This window comes from Aedes albopictus, chromosome 2, assembly GCF_035046485.1.
Source record: "Aedes albopictus strain Foshan chromosome 2, AalbF5, whole genome shotgun sequence".
In the NCBI taxonomy this organism is placed as follows: Eukaryota; Metazoa; Arthropoda; class Insecta; order Diptera; family Culicidae; genus Aedes; species Aedes albopictus.
The window spans coordinates 308623183-308641086 of NC_085137.1; the positions used below are offsets into that span (position 1 = coordinate 308623183).

At 38.0% G+C, this 17904-nt stretch overlaps 3 protein-coding genes and 1 long non-coding RNA gene across 4 annotated transcripts; 2 read left to right on the forward strand and 2 right to left on the reverse strand.

Annotated features, from left to right (window-relative positions):
• Positions 1 to 414: 414 nt before the first annotated feature.
• LOC109428650 (uncharacterized) lies at positions 415 to 1939 on the reverse strand. The gene is made up of 2 exons (XM_062848825.1): positions 1596 to 1939; positions 415 to 1538 (listed from the first exon to the last, which is right to left on the reverse strand). The coding sequence occupies exons 1-2, from the start codon at positions 1710 to 1712 to the stop codon at positions 609 to 611; spliced, it is 1047 nt and encodes a 348-aa protein (XP_062704809.1). The 5' UTR covers positions 1713 to 1939; the 3' UTR covers positions 415 to 608.
• Positions 1940 to 4645: 2706 nt separating this feature from the next.
• Positions 4646 to 5217, forward strand: LOC109406836 (uncharacterized). The gene is made up of 3 exons (XR_002129431.3): positions 4646 to 4808; positions 4869 to 5016; positions 5086 to 5217. It is a non-coding gene; the product is annotated as an uncharacterized LOC109406836 (long non-coding RNA).
• Positions 5218 to 9110: 3893 nt separating this feature from the next.
• On the forward strand, positions 9111 to 10397 carry LOC109422483 (probable tRNA N6-adenosine threonylcarbamoyltransferase). Its single transcript, XM_019697271.3, has 2 exons — positions 9111 to 9301; positions 9365 to 10397. Exons 1-2 carry the CDS (start codon positions 9187 to 9189, stop codon positions 10279 to 10281), a joined length of 1032 nt encoding a protein of 343 aa, XP_019552816.3. The 5' UTR covers positions 9111 to 9186; the 3' UTR covers positions 10282 to 10397.
• Positions 10398 to 10525: 128 nt separating this feature from the next.
• LOC109428689 (uncharacterized) lies at positions 10526 to 11301 on the reverse strand. Its single transcript, XM_019704501.3, has 2 exons — positions 11006 to 11301; positions 10526 to 10936 (listed from the first exon to the last, which is right to left on the reverse strand). The coding sequence occupies exons 1-2, from the start codon at positions 11180 to 11182 to the stop codon at positions 10565 to 10567; spliced, it is 549 nt and encodes a 182-aa protein (XP_019560046.2). The 5' UTR covers positions 11183 to 11301; the 3' UTR covers positions 10526 to 10564.
• Positions 11302 to 17904: the final 6603 nt, after the last annotated feature.

Here is a 17904-nt window from a genome sequence, read left to right on the forward strand (position 1 = left end):
GAACATCAGTGTGCAGTTTGATGAAAAAGTTTTGTTAAAAACTATTCTCAAGGGTAATTTATGAAATTGCAAAAAACGTTGTACGCAACTCGGTGCAGAACTCGATTTTTCCAGCACTCGTCGTTATTATCCAACTCGGCAAGCCTCGTTGGATAAATGTACAACTCGTGCTGTAAAAATCTTTATTCTGCACCTTGTTGCGTAAACTACTATTTTCACATTAGGATTCCTTGTAAAATTTGTAAAGCTGCTGAACACTTAGTTTTCATTGGAAAAGCTTGCTCAAAATGGAAATTAGTAGCGTGATGTTACAACGTCCAAGTCGGCAATACCAAAAAAAAAAGCTTGAGAAACACTGGAGTAAAGGTTTTGGTCGAATTTGATCGAATATCTCAAATGAAAATGCCATTGATGTTAAAAAAATCACGGTTACGTCCAAAGTATACGTACAGCTTTATTTTATCCGAATTATTCTATACACTAATAAAATAAAAAGTCAGTTATCAAACTTTCTGCGACAGTTGAAATATAAAAAAATCGGCCAATTTGAACAATTTCACCGAAAAATCAATGATTATGCATAATCCCTGCACAGAACCCAATTTGTATCACTTCATCCTAAAGGTAGGAATCTTAGACCGCGTTTGTAACTTCTTGGTCGCCGGAACCATCTCGGCACTGTTGGCGACCATTCCGGCCGCAACACTCTGTTTCAGCTGGCCAATCAGTGCCGTCTTGCGAAGCACGTCGTTCCCGGTGCCACCACCCTGCTGCACATTCGTAACGCAACCTAGAGGCGTACGAGGACCAGCTGCCCCAGTGACACCCTTGCGTGCACTCAGTTCGGATTTGTTACGCTTGGGAGTGATGATCATCACCGGCGTTGTAGTGGTAGAACTAATCTCATCGTCCTGATGGACGATCGTTGATATCTTGGTAGTTGTAGTTTTTTCCTCCTTTGCTTTAATGGCGTCGTCCTGTTGTTCGACAATTGGCTGCTCGATAGCAGTTTCTTCTTTCATTTCACTTTCGCCCTGGCCTTCTTCCACGGTGACGATTTGCTCTTCTTGGAAAACGATGGGGGTCCTCTGAATGTCAACCGATGGCGACCGAGGGTCCTTAATGCTGCCGGCGTCATACAACTTCTGAATTATACTGTCAATGTCCGCCTTCAGTTCCGTGTTCAAACTGGTGTTGCTGAAAATGCTGCCACTTACATCAGTTCCACGCTCAGGTCCGACGCTGAGCACTTCCGAAATGTCCGTAGCGGTGCAATCCTTAAACGACAGTTCGCCATCGCAGTCGATCTCTTCGTACTCGATGGAACTGCCTCTCAAACTAACATTGGAAGCATCCGAATCGTCCAACAGCACCAAAGGTGTCCGCAGGAACATGCCAGGAGAGCGGGGGTCCAGGGCAGATTGCAGCTTTTCCGCCACAACTCGATCGGGCGTTTGTGCATGATCCAGTGTCTCCGTCAGGTCCGCCGTTAGATCTCGAACTTTGGTGATCACAGCAACAGGCTTATCCGGAATGGGCTGAAATACTCAAAATTAATCAGGCCTCATTCAAATACAATGACAAGTTGCCCTTACCTCAGCTCCGATGGGACTTCGATTGATGTTGACGGTTGGCGAACGCGGATCGTCAAAGTTGTTCGGCTGTTCGCTTGCCTTGTCGATTGGGGCAATCTTGCTGTGGAATATTCCCATGCTTTCGAGCTTGAAAGGGTTCGAAAAATGTAAACCTCGATTTCCAAATCACTATGTACTCCACCACCACCACCAACTATTCAATTTCTTCAGAAATACTTGATTTTTTACGATATTAAAAGCGACCTTTCCGCCAGTAGGATGAATTGAAAAATGCAACGGCTTTTTCGCTCTGGCTCTCGCAGCGGAAGACGATGGCGGCGGGCGGACGAAGCGTTCGAAATCGCAGCGAAAGACAATCAAAATAAAAAGCAAAAAAACCATGGGTATGCCAATCGGCAGAAGTCGACCAAAACTGGATGCAATAATTTATAGCAAAGTTTACACGGAAAAACAGATTACCTAAAAAATACGTTAAAAGAACGCAAAAATAAGTAAACCGCTTGAACTTTTTACCCATCAGAGTGGTTTCGCAGCGCGGCGTCACGAACACTAATGCAAATCTACTGGTTGAAAATATGCCCATTTGATTTTGCCGGGAACAGCTGATTTTTGTTTACTATTTTCAACCAGTAACTCAGGTAGTGTTCGTGTAATGCAACGTGTACGTACACGCAACACCACTAAAAGCAGAAACCACTAGTGGGTTGTTTCCTCGCTCTCCCGCTCGCAATGCACGGTCAGAAAATTCACTCATTTTGGAGCTAAAGTGGGACAACTCAAAAATGAGTAAATTTTTTTTCCAGCGATAGCGCTGGCCCAAGTGCGAAAATCTCTTCAGTTTAAGTCGTATAATATTCTTGCTGATGTGAAGAATATTATACGGCCTAAATTGGTTGGATTTTTACACTCGGGCCAGCGCTATCGCTGAAAATGCAATTTACTCATTTTTTGAGCTGTCCCAGTTTAGCTCAGTTTTGTGTGAATCTTACTCATTTTAGAGTAACTTTTTCTTAGCGTGTGTTGTCAAAAACAAAGTGAGAAGCAGCTACCTAGCTGAAAATGTCCGTGCGAGAAGCCAAATTTGTGTTTTTTTGCCGTTTACCCAGAAATGGGTTTATTTCAACCCACTACACGCTAACCTGAAACTACCCATCGATTGGGTCGATTCTACTCGGATTTTTATGTTACCGTCTACCCCCGTTGGTTTGAACGACACCTCATGCAAACCAACGGGGCTCATTTTTTAATTTGAACTTCTAGTAACCCTGTGGGCATTGAAAAACACTGGTGGTAACCGTTTTTGCTGTTTTGTTTTGATTCTGCGTTCCGTTTCACCCCGTTCCATGAGCAGAATGACATTTGAACCATTTTTAGTTTGAACGATGTGCAGATTAGAGGGGGTCAAATTAAAAAGTGTTCAGATTAGATGAGGTCAAACCAACGGGGGTAGACGGTATTAGCAGCTGTCAAAATCCGGGTAATCGACCTCACACCGGAAGAGTAAGGTTTACCCTGATTGTGGGTAAACGAGTCTTCGCGTAAATCTCGATACCCATTTTTGTCTTGTTGTGAGTAGACGCCAAAATCTGGGTAATAGGACTTGGACAAATTTTTCGCATTGCCCGCGGCGGCATCGCGGCTTCTAATCCGAAAAATAATTGACCCGGAAGGAATTTTGGATGGCAAAACCATCAGCAAACTGCTGATGGGTAAGTAATTCACGTTGTCCGTGAAATCATGCTCTAATTATCCTAAACTTTTTCAGGCATTCTGCGCTGCTTAACTGCCTGGAACCAAATTGACAAGGTTAGGAGTAGTTGCGGGAGTAGTACCCTGGTGCTGGCTGAACGAATACCCAACTTCTGCAATAGTAACAAGTATGTTTTTCACCAGCTAATCTTTTGATTTATTCGCTAATTACATTTTCTCATTCATTTAGGATCTGGCCCAGCTTGGTGTGAAAGATTATTACATTGAGTGCCCAAAGATTATTGCATTGAGTCTACCCGAGAGTCTACCATAATCAAATACGGATCATCTCCATCGTAGAAGAAGCTGTTTTGCGATAAATTCTTTTAAATATATTTGTGCTAGAAAACTGGAGACACTAATAAATCGCTCATGTGTTTTACTGAATTAAGTTTTTCTTTTCCGGCGGAACAATAATAAGGGGGATTTGCATTGTGCATGCTTACTCATTTGTGTAAAAATGGGTAGAAAATACCCTGATGAGAAACGTCTAAATCAGGGTAGCCTTTACCCAGATTTTGCAGCCAATACCGGTAACCCAGATTTGAGTAAAGGTACCTTTACCCACTTTTAGAGTAACTGCAGTTTTGCTCGATTTGGGTCGCTTTGACATCAATCTGGGTAGCTGGGGGTTAGCGTGTAGTATACTTTGAAAGCGAGTTTGAAAGTCAACGCTGGGTGGAAAGAACTTTGCGATGGGTGCAATTTTCTGCAGGGATCAAACGGAATAGTTCAAACGTCGATGTCTGTTTTCTGCAAGGAATTGGCATCCCTATCCCACCAATGCAATGTTTTCGTAGCCAGCATAACAGCGGCTCAAGCGTAGGGCTCAAGCTGACAACCTACACGGGGAAATGAAATAACTCAAAACTGAGATAAAAATAACTTAAAATTAAGTACTCCACCAATACTATTGAATTGGGTACAATTTTGTTGTGGTTGTTGGATACTTTTAACTTATTATGAAGTATGGCGCAAATACAGTCCGGATTCGCTGGTTGGGTCACGACTGCGGCCCGATTAGCGAATCGTGTTCGTTCGTTGGGGCAACTGACAAGTGATCAAAATGCTCTAGACACACGCAAGTGACGAGAAATACGTCACGGAACACTCACATACTTGCGTAATCGTTCTGTATACATGAGCTGTGATGCGACGGCGGTCAGACGTCAAACTCGTTTTGACATCTATTTTGACATTGACAGTGCTTTTTAGTTGGGTTTTGCCCCAACCAGTGAACATTCAACCATCGAGACAGCCCATCTAACGAGCTCTCAACGAACGAATCGTCACTGTACTTGGCTTTGGGTAAAATCAGACATGTGATGATTTTGTTTTGTTTTTCTCTTCGAAAGTATCCAAAATACGGTGTTGTTGAAGAACACGATTTTGGATGAAAATTTTATTCTGCGCCATGTTGATTTCAGGTTGGATATTCGGTGGTCGTTCTTTCTGCAAATTTCGGTAAGTTCCTTCATAATTATTATGTTTTTATGTATTGTCAATCTTTTTTATCATTTTCAGAAAGCGTTCGTTACCAAAAACGAGACCAAAAATGAGCCAAACGAAAAGTACGCTCCATTTCCTGGATTTCCTGGTACATTTCTGGACTTCGAACATCTTCAAAAAAAAAATGAAATGGTCACCTAATTCTTTCACTTGTTAATCACAGGTAAGTTGCATATTGCATTAATATATTCAACGCAATACTGATGTTTCTCATCATTATCATCACCAACAGAACATTCGTTTGATTCCCCGTTCGCTTCCGGCGCGTTTTTCGACGATGAAAGATCATCACCAAACGTGAACGCTGCCGTAACCCGGATCCGGATGGCGTTTGCATCAGGCGATAAAGTTTATAAATAAGGTGTAATGTTAATTTCAAAATGTGTGAATAAAAATGAACTAGGAACCTCGTTTGAAAACCATACGTATATTTGTAAATTACAAGAAATAATCAAATTTTCGTAAAAAATTCTATTCGTGAAAACCTATTTTTGAATACTTTTAATCCAAAATCCTCTATTTTCATAACACATACTTTTTACTCAAAACGGAGTCTTTGTGAAACAACTCAAATTTGAGCTCTTCCAAAAAAACTCAAATTTGACTGGTTTTACTTAGCTGTCAAGCTGAGTGAAAAAGACTTAAGCCTGGAGCACATAGCGTCCGTTCCGTCGAGGTTTGCGTTTTTTTGACAGTTTTCCCATGGGAAATGTGTCAAACTACTGTCACGCACACGCAAACGTATGCATTGTGTGGGGCACTTTAATTTTGAGTTATTTCGTTTCCCCGTGTATCTTTCAACACAACAGCATAATTTTAATGCTGGGTAAGAAAACAACACTCAGGAAAATTGCCTCATACTTAATGGCAAATATCCATGTGCCAAACCACATCCAAAGTATACACGGTCAGAAAATTCACTCATTTTGGAGCTAAAGTGGGACAACTCAAAATTGAGTAAATTTTATTGCCAGCGATAGCGCTGGCCCAAGTGCGAAAATCTCATCAGTTTAAGTTGTATAATATTCTTGCTGATGTGAAGAATATTATACGGCCTAAATTGGTTGGATTTTAACACTTGAGCCAGCGCTATCGCTGGAAATGCAATTTACTCATTTTTTGAGCTGTTCCAGTTTAGCTCAGTTTTGTGTGAATCTTACTCATTTTAGAGTAACATTTTCTTAGCGTGTACCTTTACATTGCAATAATTGAAAGAGAAAGTGAACAAAGAGAGCCTCTCAAATGCAAATAGGACCTATGGTCCACTGCACGAATTTATGCTGGCCTGCTTACTCTCAAGGGATATTTGACGTTTGAGCGGTGCCGACACCGCTCAAACGTCAAATTTCGTGTGAGAGTAAGCAGGCCAGAATATATTCGTGCAGTGGACCATTGAAATGTTTGGCCTGATTTGTTTACTCCCATAGGGCACTGCATGAAATTCTCACCTTCTCTTTCAATCTCACTGAAATTTTGTAAACAACAAGGCCAAGAAACGTCAAAATCCCATACATAATCAAAACAATGCAGTGCCCTATTGCAAAAATCCATGTCCCGGACACACACGCTAAGAAAATGTTACTCTAAAATGAGTAAGATTCACACAAAACTGAGCTAAACTGGAACAGCTCAAAAAATGAGTAAATTGCATTTCCAGCGATAGCGCTGGCCCAAGTGTTAAAATCCAACCAATTTAGGCCGTATAATATTCTTCACATCAGCAAGAATATTATACAACTTAAACTGATGAGATTTTCGCACTTGGGCCAGCGCTATCGCTGGCAATAAAATTTACTCAATTTTGAGTTGTCCCACTTTAGCTCCAAAATGAGTGAATTTTCTGACCGTGTAGAAGGAATGAAGATTTTTTTCCCAGTGAAGAAGACCATAACAGTCCCCTGGTTTTCTGTGCTTAAACTTTCTCTCAACTGTCAGAACATTGACCAATCCAAATTCCTGTGTGGTAGTGGTTTGTGTTCAGAATTCCCGTGTTAATCTATCTGTAAGAACTTTGTAAACATCTTTTGTTCTCACGTATATGGATAGGCTTGCATTAGGTTTCGTGAGACAATTTTTGGACAACTCAATAAGCATGCCATAATGAAATATGCCACAAAGACAAGAATGCAACTCGCAACATGTCAAAAATGCACTTTTTCCGGCACGCCCAGTACGGAGGGTTAGCCTAACATTAGCCTAATGTTAGACTAACTGGCCAGCATGTTAGGCTAACTTTTTGTCTAACTTTTGCCTAATGTTAGTCTAAAATTAGACAGATATGACACACTTTTGTTAGACATGTTGCAAATTCGAAACATGTTTGTTAGTCTAACATTAGACTAACGTTAGACATGTTTTAGTATGGGCTGTTAGGCGAATGTTAGGCATAGATTTTATGCTGCTTGTTTTCATTCCAGCTGTCATCCGAGCAAGAAGTGTGATTGTAGTAGTGAACTTTTATCGGCGTTCACTACTACAACCGCACTTCTGCCTCGAATGAAAGCTGGACGAAACATATTCAATAAAAAAAATCGGAGCCTGTTTTAATTTTTTAAAATTTAATTTAAATTTAAATTTATTTTAATTTTAATTTTAATTTTAATTTTAATTTTAATTTTAATTTTAATTTTAATTTTAATTTCAATTTTAATTTTAATTTTAATTTTAATTTTAATTTCAATTTTAATTTTAATTTTAATTTTAATTTTAATTTTAATTTTAATTTTAATTTTAATTTTAATTTTAATTTTAATTTTAATTTTAATTTTAATTTTAATTTTAATTTTAATTTTAATTTTAATTTTAATTTTAATTTTAATTTTAATTTTAATTTTAATTTTAATTTTAATTTTAATTTTAATTTTAATTTTAATTTTAATTTTAATTTTAATTTTAATTTTAAATTAAATTAAAATTAAATTAAAATTAAATTAAAATTAAATTAAAATTAAATTAAAATTAAATTAAAATTAAATTAAAATTAAATTAAAATTAAATTAAAATTAAATTAAAATTAAATTAAAATTAAATTAAAATTAAATTAAAATTAAATTAAAATTAAATTAAAATTAAATTAAAATTAAATTAAAATTAAATTAAAATTAAATTAAAATTAAATTAAAATTAAATTAAAATTAAATTAAAATTAAATTAAAATTAAATTAAAATTAAATTAAAATTAAATTAAAATTAAATTAAAATTAAATTAAAATTAAATTAAAATTAAATTAAAATTAAATTAAAATTAAATTAAAATTAAATTAAAATTAAATTAAAATTAAATTAAAATTAAATTAAAATTAAATTAAAATTAAATTAAAATTAAATTAAAATTAAATTAAAATTAAATTAAAATTAAATTAAAATTAAATTAAAATTAAATTAAAATTAAATTAAAATTAAATTAAAATTAAATTAAAATTAAATTAAAATTAAATTAAAATTAAATTAAAATTAAATTAAAATTAAATTAAAATTAAATTAAAATTAAATTAAAATTAAATTAAAATTAAATTAAAATTAAATTAAAATTAAATTAAAATTAAATTAAAATTAAATTAAAATTAAATTAAAATTAAATTAAAATTAAATTAAAATTAAATTAAAATTAAATTAAAATTAAATTAAAATTAAATTAAAATTAAATTAAAATATAATTAAAATTTAATTAATATTAAATTATAATCAATTTATGATTAAATTGAATTAGAATATTATTAAAATTTTATTGAAATTAAATCAAAATTTTATTAAAATTTCATCGAAATTTTAATAAAATTTTATTAAAATTAAATTTACATTAAATTAAATTTGAATTAGAAATAAATGAAATTAAAATATAAGTGACTCACCGACACGATGAGGACAAACTTAACGGAATCGGACACTGTTTTGGTGATGACTGGTTCCGGCGACAGTGCGAAGAGAACGAACCGAACTTATTGGCCAGCAGCAGCGACGAGGAACTGACTGGTTGGACGACGGAACGACTGAAATGGTTCCTACGAGTTTAAACTAATTGAGACCGCAAATTTTTCTCATTTTCTCGACCGACGAACGCGATTTTTAAACTGCCGCAACTAACAAAGTTTTTTTCCACTGCCATTTGCTCAACTGTCAATGACGCGCGAAAAAAATCGAACATTCAGCATAAATTCGGGGTTATGATTTATGCTCTCGAAAATTTTTCGATGAGCAACATAACTAACAAATGCCTAACATTGTCGAACGCCTAACTTCCTCCGTGCTGGGCGACCACACAAAAACATAAAAAACACGGGATTTTTTTGGAAACAAGAGTTTGTCACTCTTTTTAATTTGATTTAATCAAAAAATGGTCATTGCAATCGGCTTTGAAGGAAGCGCAAACAAAATAGGAGTTGGAATCGTTCGGGACGGTGAAGTGCTTGCCAATGAACGTGAAACATATATCACCCCACCCGGGGAAGGTAAGTTTTGTGAATCTCAGCTCTCATTACTCCACGGTCTGATATTCTCGATTCTTTTCAAAGGTTTCCTTCCCAAGGAGACAGCGCAACATCACCGGTCGAAAATTCACGACATTTTGAAGCGGGCGCTAGCCGTTTCCGGTATAACGCCTCAGGAGATCGATGTGGTCTGCTACACCAAAGGACCGGGTATGGCCCCACCCCTGCTGGCGGTAGCCATCGTCGCCCGTACCATTGCCCAGATTTGGAACAAACCGATCCTGGGGGTAAACCACTGCATCGGTCACATCGAGATGGGTCGGTTAATTACCAAAGCTCAAAATCCAACGGTTCTGTACGTGAGTGGCGGGAACACCCAGATCATTTCCTACGCCTGTAAGCGGTACCGGATTTTCGGGGAAACGATCGATATCGCCATCGGGAACTGTTTGGATCGTTTTGCTCGGATCATCAAGCTGTCCAACGACCCCAGTCCCGGTTACAACATTGAGCAGATGGCCAAGAAGGGTACCAAGTACCTGGCGCTTCCCTATTCGGTAAAGGGCATGGACGTTAGCTTTTCCGGAATATTGTCCTTTATCGAACAGAAGGCTCGGCCAAAGGGGAAACAGCAAAAACGACGTCAGGAGGACGAGAAGTGGTCCGACGAGGATTTGTGCTTCTCCCTACAGGAAACGCTGTTTGCCATGCTGGTGGAAACGACGGAGCGTGCCATGGCGCATTGCGGGTCCAGTGAGGTCCTGATTGTGGGAGGAGTGGGCTGTAACGAACGGCTTCAGGAGATGATGGGCATCATGTGCCAAGAACGGGGAGCCAAGCTGTTTGCCACGGACGAGAGGTTCTGCATCGACAACGGGGTAATGATTGCCCATGCCGGATGGGAGATGTTCCGTAGTGGGACTAGAATGGCTTGGAAGGAAGCGACCGTTACGCAACGTTACAGAACCGATGAAGTGCTAGTCACCTGGAGAGATGACTGATGAGCGCGGTAAGTATTCTGATATTTACTTTAAAATTGTTTACCAAAAGTATAAAAAGCGTTGTTAATGGAAAGAAAGTTTATTGATAAAAGCACAGTGAAACAAAAATGAACTTTGATCTGTCTCAAAAGCAAGCTTATGTGTCTCTAACAGATTTTGGGTCATCTTTTGCTCAGCCGTTTAAACTTGCACCGTGTATCGCACGAAGCAAGTGATTAACTTCAATCATTGGAAAAACTAGAAATTTCAATAATCAACCTAACTGTATTAAAAAAAAATGCAATTATAATTCACAATTTGCGTACAATCTGGGACTAGCAGGATTTCCGATACCCATCGAAACATCGACAGTAGGCTTCTCCCCTTCGTTGGCTAGCCGGTAGATGTTGTTGTGCCCGGGCTTCAACTTGATGGCAATCTTCGGGGCATCTTTACCCGTCTCCTTTTGAACGAACTCTCTCAACAGGGGCGGCAAATCGATTTCCCGTGGAATGACCTTTTCCTCCCGAGGCACCGCCTTGCAGTAGGATTCCTCTTCGTGTTTGTGCAGCAATCGGTAATCCGCCTTGTAGGACACGCTGTTAATCTCCACCAGCTTGGGATAGGTGCGACCGCGGAAGGTCTTTTCGACGGTAACCTTCACTTTGCGAGTTTCCTGTAAATAACGATTAAAATTGTAGTTTCAAATTCCAACAAACATTTATGTTTAGGTGTAGATCCTCACCTCATTGGGCAGGGTTTCGACTTTGACGATTTTCATGTAACTCGGCTCCGGATAGCGCTCGAACATGCTCCGCACCACAACGCGTCCAACGCCAAAGTTTTTCAGGTTTCCTACGATTTCCCACAGCGTTTTACCTTTGAAATCGGTGGTGCGGCCGATGTACTTGATAGTGGACATTTTTCCAGCGGTAAGTCACAAGTTTTTATGGAAAATATCGGATTTTTTCAAACTCCGGAAAATTATGTAAAAATAATGTGTTAGTTTGGTTTGTTTTGATTTCGACTTTCGTACGCATGCAGTGTGACCAGTGCGTCCGGCGATGAAGAAAATGACATTAATTTCCCATGTGGCGATGCTCGCTCGGTGTTTAGTCGATGCAAGAACCTTTAACTTCCGCGCGCACACATTCTTTTGCCTACACGCTAAGAAAATGTTACTCTAAAATGAGTAAGATTCACACAAAACTGAGCTAAACTGGAACAGCTCAAAAAATGAGTAAATTGAATTTCCATCGATAGCGCAGGCCCAAGTGTAAAAACCCAACCAATTTAGGCCGTATAATATTCTTCACATCAGCAAGAATATTATACGACTTAAACTGATGAGATTTTCGCACTTGGGCCAACGCTATCGCTGGAAAAAAAAATTACTCATTTTTGAGTTGTCCCACTTTAGCTCCAAAATGAGTGAATTTTCTGACCGTGTATACACTCAGGGGACCCGCATGCGGCAAGGTAGGCCTACTGCTCATCTTTTGCGAGTGTGTTAGTGTGACTGGCAACGCGACCAGAAGCCTGGTCGAATCCTGCTTGGAATTCGGTTTGTTTTGTCGATGGGGATGGCCCGCGAAATCGCATTGTGTTGTTTGGGAAGGCCCGCTCGATGCATGTTAGGTAGGCGTAGTTTGTTCGAGTTTGACGTGCCTGCACCCTCCCTGTATACACTGAATGAAAATCCCCGCCATGAAATAAATTTTAATGATGTTTGCCTCATATCGAAGACGGCTAATAACAAGACAGACATCTACCCTCTTGCTCCATATACTCTGAGAACGTCTAGCACACTAGCGCCGCGAACGACTCCCGGGGACAACATTATTAATAAGTGTGTGTGAGATGCTACAGCTTCCGTGTACGTATTTGCATGTACACGCACACAATCATGTTTAATGTTCCTGTGAATCGTTGAGGGCGTTTCAACCTTGTCGCCTGCGATAGGGTGCACGCTAACCTGAAACTACCCATCGCCTGGGTCGATTCTACCCGGATTCTCATGTTGTTAGCAGTTGTCAAAATCCGGGTAACCCGAAAACCCAGATTGGTTTAATCTGGGTAAAGATCTGGGTAATCGGCATTTTGTCACTTTTCGGCTTGAGAATATGGCAGCGGTCAGGCAAACGCTGGCAATTATGAATGTTTCCACGAAAAAATATGAGGATAAATGACGGGAAAACAGTGAAATTCTTCCAGGGAACTGTTTTCCTGCATCAGGTAAGTGAAGAGCACATGGGAGTTGGGAGCTTTTTATCAAAAGTCTAAATTGGAAATAAATTAACAAAATCAAGGTCCAGGAGGAGCTGGGTACCGGTTACCCAGATTTTGTCACCAACATCGGTAACCCAGATTTGAGTAAAAGTGCCTTTACTCCGATTAGAGTAACTGCAGTTTTGCTCAATCTGGGTCGCTTTGACATCAATCTGGGTAACTGAGGGTTAGCGTGTGGGAGCTGTCTGTCTTGTTATTAGCCGTCTTCGCTCATATTGAGTTCTCCAAATTTTATCTCACGAAACCTTATAATTCCCCATATATGGGGAAGATTCATTTATTACGTCCATCGTTTTTCGGGATTTCTAGCACCGACGAACCGACGTGACAGCTAGAACAAATAAATTCAAATTTGTTGCCCGCGACGCCATGATGAAAAATAGCCGAACACTATCGCCACCTCTATAACGGCTCGCGATGATTTGATAGCTCGACACCGAACCCCCGTGTGTTCATATAGGAAACGGTTCGCGTCTGCGCTGATTTGACAGAAGCGATCGCTCGCTTCAGTAATCGACCGTTAAATTTGGGGGGGACACTTTTGAATCGCCACTGTCACGTCGGTTCGTCGGTGTTTCTAGACCCCCCTCACGTACTGTCACACTTTCTTATACCCCCCTCCCCCCAATATGTTGGACGTAATTTTTGAACGTTCCCATGCAAGCCTATCCGGATAAAAACTAACCATAGGGTGTTTGGTGAAAACCATTTCCTGCACCATACACTGTACCTTCTACAATAAAGTGTATTGTTATGAAATGGTTCGCTAAAAGCTTTGCACATTGTAGCTACTACACATTTACATTCGATTTTTATGTATTGCTTTTTTTTTGCACCGTATTCGACCCTCTGTAGATTTTTTTTTGTCACACGGAAGTTAACGGAAGCTAACGATCCTTCCGCATCTGGTGGCAGGAATGAGAACCCTATGAAAAACGTGGCTCCACCAAAATTTTCCATGGCACAGCAAAGGCAAAGTGCACTTTTTTCACTTTTTCATATCGAATTCCGCATCGTAGAGAAACAAACGAGCACTTTTTGGAAAGAAAATTTAATTCTCTTTCAGATGCGCTTAGATCCGGTAGGTACTTACGAACACTTTATGACAGCGTTTCTCAAACTATGGGTCGCGACCCACCGGTGGGTCGCGGGCTGATTATAGAGCTTGCTGACGTTTATTCGGGGACCGGATCACAACGTCCGAGGCCATACAGTCCCGGACATTAAGTCGCGTTTTTTTGCGAAATAGCGTCCAAAAGTTTGGATGCGTCATAACATCCTATGTGCCTTCTTTCCTTGGACTTCGTGGCGTATCTGCAAGTTCGGACGTTATGCCCCGAAAAAATGCGCCATAAAGTCCTGGGACTTTATGGCCTCGGACGTTATGATACTGCGCCGTTTATTCGCATCTCTCTTTCAAGCTTGCAGGCGGGATAGGATTTGTTTTCATCGAGAAACCTTTTATCTCGACGAATTCTTCCGAAAACGCATTGGAGCACCCCTCCGACTATGCTCCTCCATCCTTGCCACCATCAGCTGGCAGCATCCAAAGTATATAAATATGTACCAAGGTAAGAGATTCCCGCAAATGTCAAAAATGAGACTCACCAACACATCTGCGTTAGTTATGAAAAGTTGGTGTTTTTACACTAAAATGTCATTATTTCAGTAAAGTTTGTAAAGTGTTGTTAGTTTGGATGTTTCTAAATGCTGAAAAATATGTTTAGAACCAATTAAAAAAAAAATTGTTACCGATTTTCAAATGGCGATATTTTCTGTTTTATTACATGGAGGTCACATTTAATCCAGTCAGATGCAATTAAATAATAGCTTCTAAGATGGGAGTGCTTAATTTCTTAAGAAAGTTTGCTAAATAGTGATGTGCCCATACAAATCAGCGCAAACTTCATAACTATTTTTTTGCTTTTTTCCTTTTCTCACTAATCCGTGAATATTAGCGGGAATCTCTTACCTTGGTATTAAGATACTTTGGGCAGCATCGGCAGCATGAGCAGCATAAAAGAAATGTCAGATTGAATCAAAACTAGTAATCCTACATTATAGAGATCTGCGGAGGCGGCCATTGTGAGCCAATCGTGCAGAGAGAACTGTCAAAGTGTGAGCCAAATGAACATGCTTATCGTTCGTAGGAAGGCGTCATTTGAACGGTATTGCAATCGGAACTTAATAAATTAAAATTATTTATTTTTAATATCGAGATATTGGCGGCATATGTATCAAATATACTATATTAACAATATAGGTCACTTCACGTTTTTACATACAACGACATGGAGACACCCTTAGCGAATGATTTCAGCACCACCTGTTGTCAGAAAAAGTCAATAATTGTATTTTGATCAATTTTAGTTTACCGTGCAATGCGACATTTCTCGAAAAAAAAAACGTTAGGGGTGTCGAAGTTTTTTTTCCCAAATAATCGATTAATAAATTATCGATTTAGAATATACGCAAACAAAATAATATTTCATTAGATGACATCTATAGAAGAATTCGAATGCTCCCTCATTGTAAAGACACCGAAATCGTTTAACATCAGAATTGTAATTTTCCATCCTAAAAATTAAGTTATATTTTGCCCTGGTGGTTGCTATTTTTCTTTGACAATGGCTTTTAATATCAACATTCTTGATGCCCATGCTGACATTCATCGGATTAAAGTTCCTCAATTTAATCGTATAATTTGTTCTAGACGCATCTGGAAGAAAATTTACTTTCCTGTACAGAAATGGCTAGTTTGTACAGGGGATACTCAAAATAACTGGGGCAGGTAAAATTTACATTTTTCGAAAAATGTTCAACTGGCTGTAACTTTTCGAAAAGGGCATCAAATATTCTCAATTTTTTACTGTAAGTTCATCAACTAGTTGTGTATCAGTGGTCCAAATTTGGAAAAGATCGGGCTATTCTACACGAAGTTAGAAAGATCCTAGAAAAAGGTAAAATTATCCGATAGTCAAATTTGAGCTGTTATATCTCCCGAGATATCTCCGGATTCAATTAACCAAATGCAATAAAATTTTGCTCATGTAAGACTTATATAATGAACTTTGAAAAACATTTGACTTAATTCGAAATTATTATAAAGAAAAAATGTTATATCGATTTAATTAATTATATGTTTTTTTAGTAAATTTATCTCTTTTTCATATGCATCCCATTACTTTTTCAATTTAATGCCGGCCATTTGGTTGCTTTCCTACGGAACATAAATATATTCAAGTCAATGAGAGGGAATTTAAATGAACTATAATTATTATCTCAAATTTTGGAACGATGGTGAAGTTTTGGGTAAATTGGTGTTTTATTAGAAAAATAATCTTATCGTTATTATTTTATTTCGTGTGAAGATTTTTAGGTTCAGTCAAAAGTTTTTAATAGTTCATTATATTTGTCATGAATGATCAAAATTTCATTGCATTCGGTTCATTGAGTTCGGAGATAAAACAGCTCAAAGTTGGCTATCGGATAATTTTACCTTTTTCTATAATCTTTCTAACTTCGTGTAGAATAGTCCGATCTTTTTCAAAATTGGACCACTGATACACAACTAGTTGATGAACTTACAGTAAAAATTTGAGAATGTTTGATGCCCTTTTCGAAAAGTTACAGCTAGTTGAACATTGTTTTGAAAAGTGAAAATTTTACCTGTCCCAGTTATTTTGAGTATCCCCTGTATTTCTATGGAGCAAAACTCGTTAAAAAGTGAAAAATGTTAACTTTGCTGCGTCTTGATGGAGTCGTATTTTTGTCAGGATTCAAATACCCTATTGTTGTTCAAAATGCTGTATTTTTCCTAGTCATACTACACCAGGACTTTACCGAGGGATCATTCGACCATTGATCATATTTCTTGAAAGTTCAGAAAATCGATCGTTGCAGCTAGACTTTATGGGATTTGGAAGGTACTAAACGTGAGAAATGGTATTTGCATGTCGCAATCGGATAAGTGGCTTTCAGACTTGTAGAGCTCGATAACGTGTTAAATGGTTTACATACCTTTCTCGACGATGCCTGCACTCAAAATGTTTAGGTTTGATAAAAATAAGAATAAAAAATCGGCCAGAGAAGTATACGAAAAAGTGCTGACAACTTTGAACTTCTTTTTCAGTTTTTTTTTTCATAGAACTGCATAGAAAAACGTGGGTACAATGTTGGCCAGGACAACTACTTTAATTCAATAATCAATTTTAGGTTGGAGTTAAAAAGATGAACATGTTTTCGTTGATAAAGCGTTTTCTCGTCGTTTTTGGACGTATCTTTGTAAAGAAACGTATATAATTTGGAAGTTACTTGTAGACTTCATGGCCTTGAAGGATTTTGGGTTTTATTATCAAAACTTTTCGTCAGATCGAACACAGAAATTCTATGTTGAGGTTTAGCTAGATTTTATAAGATTTTATACACGATTATAACACGACAAAAGTCAAGAAAGTGAATCAGTGATTAATTCATTCGCGTTGTCTTTCAATTTTACAATGTGCTTCGGTTCATGTCAAATCGTACTTCAAGTATTTGGCTTTGGTAATTTAAAGTTGAGGTGTGAAACCAATTAGGTAGGGGCTCCTATGTTTGTCACTTTAAGCTATAAAGGCAGCACCCATTTATTACGTTTATTCAATGGCGATTCCCCAACCTCAAATCTACATGTTCAACAAGCGTAAATTCTTGAATTTTCTCATCAAATTAGCTTGTAATTGGTAGAAAATGACGAGAATTGTCGTTTCCGGGGGGAGCTACACTTGTTTGCCAAGCCGAAAAACCCCAAAGAAAAAACCGAAAGAAGTAAAAAAAAACCGGTAGCGATTTTTTTGAGCTTTTTCAGCTTTTTTTGAGGTTTTTTGGCTTGGCAAAACTAGTATCGCTTCCCCTGGTTTCCGCCTATTTTCAATTTGATACTGATCCTGATTTCTTCGCAAATTCAGGATAAGAAACACAGTATGCAAGACAAAATTTGCCGGGAACACCTAGTTTATTATAAATTCGGTTAAGAGAGCTCTAAAAATACCTGCGGAAATGCAAACAAAATAATAAGAGGAGATTCAGATTCTGATAAAGTTGGTTTAGCACGCCAGAAAATGTTAAATAAGAGCTAATATTTTTTTCTAATTTGAGCAGTTGCAAAAAAAATCGATTTTTATTTTATCGATTGTTTAAGCATAAATGGGCATCCCCACCATGCAATGACAGCTTGACAGAATAAACGTCATTGGATGGCGCATGCATTTAGTGTGTAGTAGTACCTCTTCTGCCGCTTGGTGGCGACACATTCACTAAAAAGGAGTCGCCAAAAAATCGTAGGAGTGACCTATATTGTTAATATAGTATATTTCT